The following is a 2,436-nucleotide window of genomic DNA, read 5'->3' on the forward strand; positions in this document are numbered from 1 at the left end:
TATGCGCTGCGGTCGAGACCGTTCGATGTGATTGAGAGTCGTTACCTTAGATCAGGATGGTTCGTTTCTAATGGAGACGTCTATTACGGGTGACGATCTTCGCGTAACGTGGCCTAGCCGTGTGGGGCCCGCGTCCAGTAGCACGGTCGACTCCAACGCTACACTTATTTATAACCATCATGAGAAGAACAATAACAACAAAAGGAAGATTTCGTGGTTGCACTTCGACAACGAGAGTTCCTCTTCCATGGCGGTGCAAGCTTACTAGGGCTTGAATTGTATTCGCTTTCTTTGCCTCCATTCTCTCGCCCCACCTTCCGCCCTCTATTTTGATCGAATTCGTAGGCTCTCTCATGCTTTTTGGATTGATTGGGGGATTCGACGGTGTGACGATGCCCACCGCCGACTTCCAGGGCTCATCGGTCCCGTTCGCGTTCTCCGCCCTCTCGATCCTGAGCTTCCGGTACGATCACCCCGTCAACCCACCCGTGGATACCCACCAGTGCAACCACGATGCCTGCGGAGAGCAGCGGGAGCTCGTCGCCTTCCAGCGGCAGGTCGCCGACCTCTTCCACGACCTCGCCGCCGGGGATGACGAGATCCTTTCCGTCGCCTGGATGCGGCGGCTTCTCGACACCTTCCTCGTGTGCCAGGAGGAGTTCCGGGTGGTCCTCTTCGGCCACCACCGATCTCCGGTTCCCGTCGACCGTCTCGTATCGGACTTCTTCGATCGCGCCGTGAAGGCGCTCGACGTCTGCAACGCCGTGCGCGACGGCGTCGATCAGATGCGGCACTGGAGGAAGCACCTCGAGATCGTGCTGGTGGCCCTCGGCCCGCAGCAACAGCATCTCGGCGAGGGGCAGCTCCGCCGGGCCAAGAAGGCTCTCGCCGAAGTTGCCATCCTCATGTTCGACGAGAAGGACGTTAGCTCGGTACCTTCCCACAACGGCGGATTGCCGTCTTCATCATCCAGTGGCGACCGCAGCTCACATTTCCGCTCTCTCTCCTGTACCGTCTCCCGGTCCTGGTCCGCGGCGCGGCTGCTGCAGGCCATCGGGAGCAACCTGATCGTACCTCGCAGAAATGAGGTCGTGGCGACGGCCGATCTCGCTGTGCCTATGTACACGATGAGCTCGGTGCTCCTCTTTGTGATGTGGGCCCTCGTGGCGGCGATCCCCTGCCAAGATCGTGGTCCTCAGATAAACTTTTCCATCCCGCGGAGCTTCCTCTGGGCAGCCCCGATCATGTTGCTCCACGAGAGGATCTTGGAGGAGTCCAAGAAAAAGGACAGGAAGCACTCCGCTGGGCTGTTGAAGGAGATTGAGAAGATTGACAAGTGCGTGCACCACTTGAGGGAGCTGATCGATGCCGTCCAGTTCCCGATGACAGAGGAGGAGGAGGTGGAGGTGATGCAGGGAGTGCAGGAGCTGGCCCAAGTCTGCGAGGTTTTGAAGGAGGGTCTTGATCCGGTGGAGCGACAGGTGAGGGAAGTCTTCGTTAGAATTGTAAGAAGCCGTAAGGAAGGGCTCTGTTTGTTGAACGGGGCTGAATGAGAACATCAGACCGAGATCTCATCATCTACAATGGTGCAACATTGGTGCTCCTTAGTGATCGACTTTGTCGTAGTTTGATTTTTCTGATCTGCATATGGTCAGGGCATGTGAAGACAATTATCGAATAGAAGGAATGGCTTCTTTTGTAAAAAGGAAGCATATTAGTTCTATTTCAAATTATGGTCCTCTTAAGACCAAAGGCACTAAGAGGGGATGGGGTGAATTAGTGTATTCAAGAAATTATAATTTGAAAATTTGTTCAATGAATTCAATATCGAAAATGTATTTGACTTACAATATGATTAAGTGTAATAAGTAATTAAATCAGAAAGCAATAGCAATTAAGAATATAAAAGAAATGCACATCAAATTTATAGTGGTTCGGTATGCATGAGCGAGGTATTTATAGGCCCTAAATAATTTTAAAAATAGGGCCAAAATGTCTCATCCTTGGGTTTTCGAGGTACTTACGGTATTATTGCTAGTATTGAGAGATACGATGCTTGCAACATTAAGCACTAACGGTACCACTATCCAGTCTAGGCGATACTATCGCCTAATAGCCACGCTCAAAGATAATATGAGATAACAGTTTTGTCAGTGGATCTACGATGTTATATTCGGATGTTATCTGAGACTCGGTTTCCCTCAATTGAGCAATCACCCTGTAGTTATCACAATACAAGGGAATTGACTCCTTGTTACTTGGCATGAATCCTAGATTTATGATGAACTTCTTCATCCAGACTCCCTCCTTTGTTGCCTCTACCGTAGTAGTATACTATGCCTCTGTGGTTGAGTCGGCAATAGTATCTTGCTTGAAACTCTTCCAGCATACTACTCCTCTATTCAGGGTCAACACATACCCTGAATTAGACTTGTT

The 2,436-nt window shown here is 50.7% G+C and overlaps 1 protein-coding gene across 1 annotated transcript; it reads left to right on the plus strand.

Annotated features, from left to right (window-relative positions):
- Positions 1-243: 243 nt before the first annotated feature.
- LOC135638238 (protein BYPASS1-LIKE-like) lies at positions 244-1,745 on the plus strand. The gene has a single exon (XM_065151272.1). It carries the CDS (start codon positions 354-356, stop codon positions 1,551-1,553), a length of 1,200 nt encoding a protein of 399 aa, XP_065007344.1. The 5' UTR covers positions 244-353; the 3' UTR covers positions 1,554-1,745.
- The last annotated feature ends 691 nt before the right edge of the window (positions 1,746-2,436 follow it).

Source organism: Musa acuminata, chromosome BXJ3-5 (genome assembly GCF_036884655.1).
Source record: "Musa acuminata AAA Group cultivar baxijiao chromosome BXJ3-5, Cavendish_Baxijiao_AAA, whole genome shotgun sequence".
Lineage (NCBI taxonomy): Eukaryota > Viridiplantae > Streptophyta > Magnoliopsida > Zingiberales > Musaceae > Musa > Musa acuminata.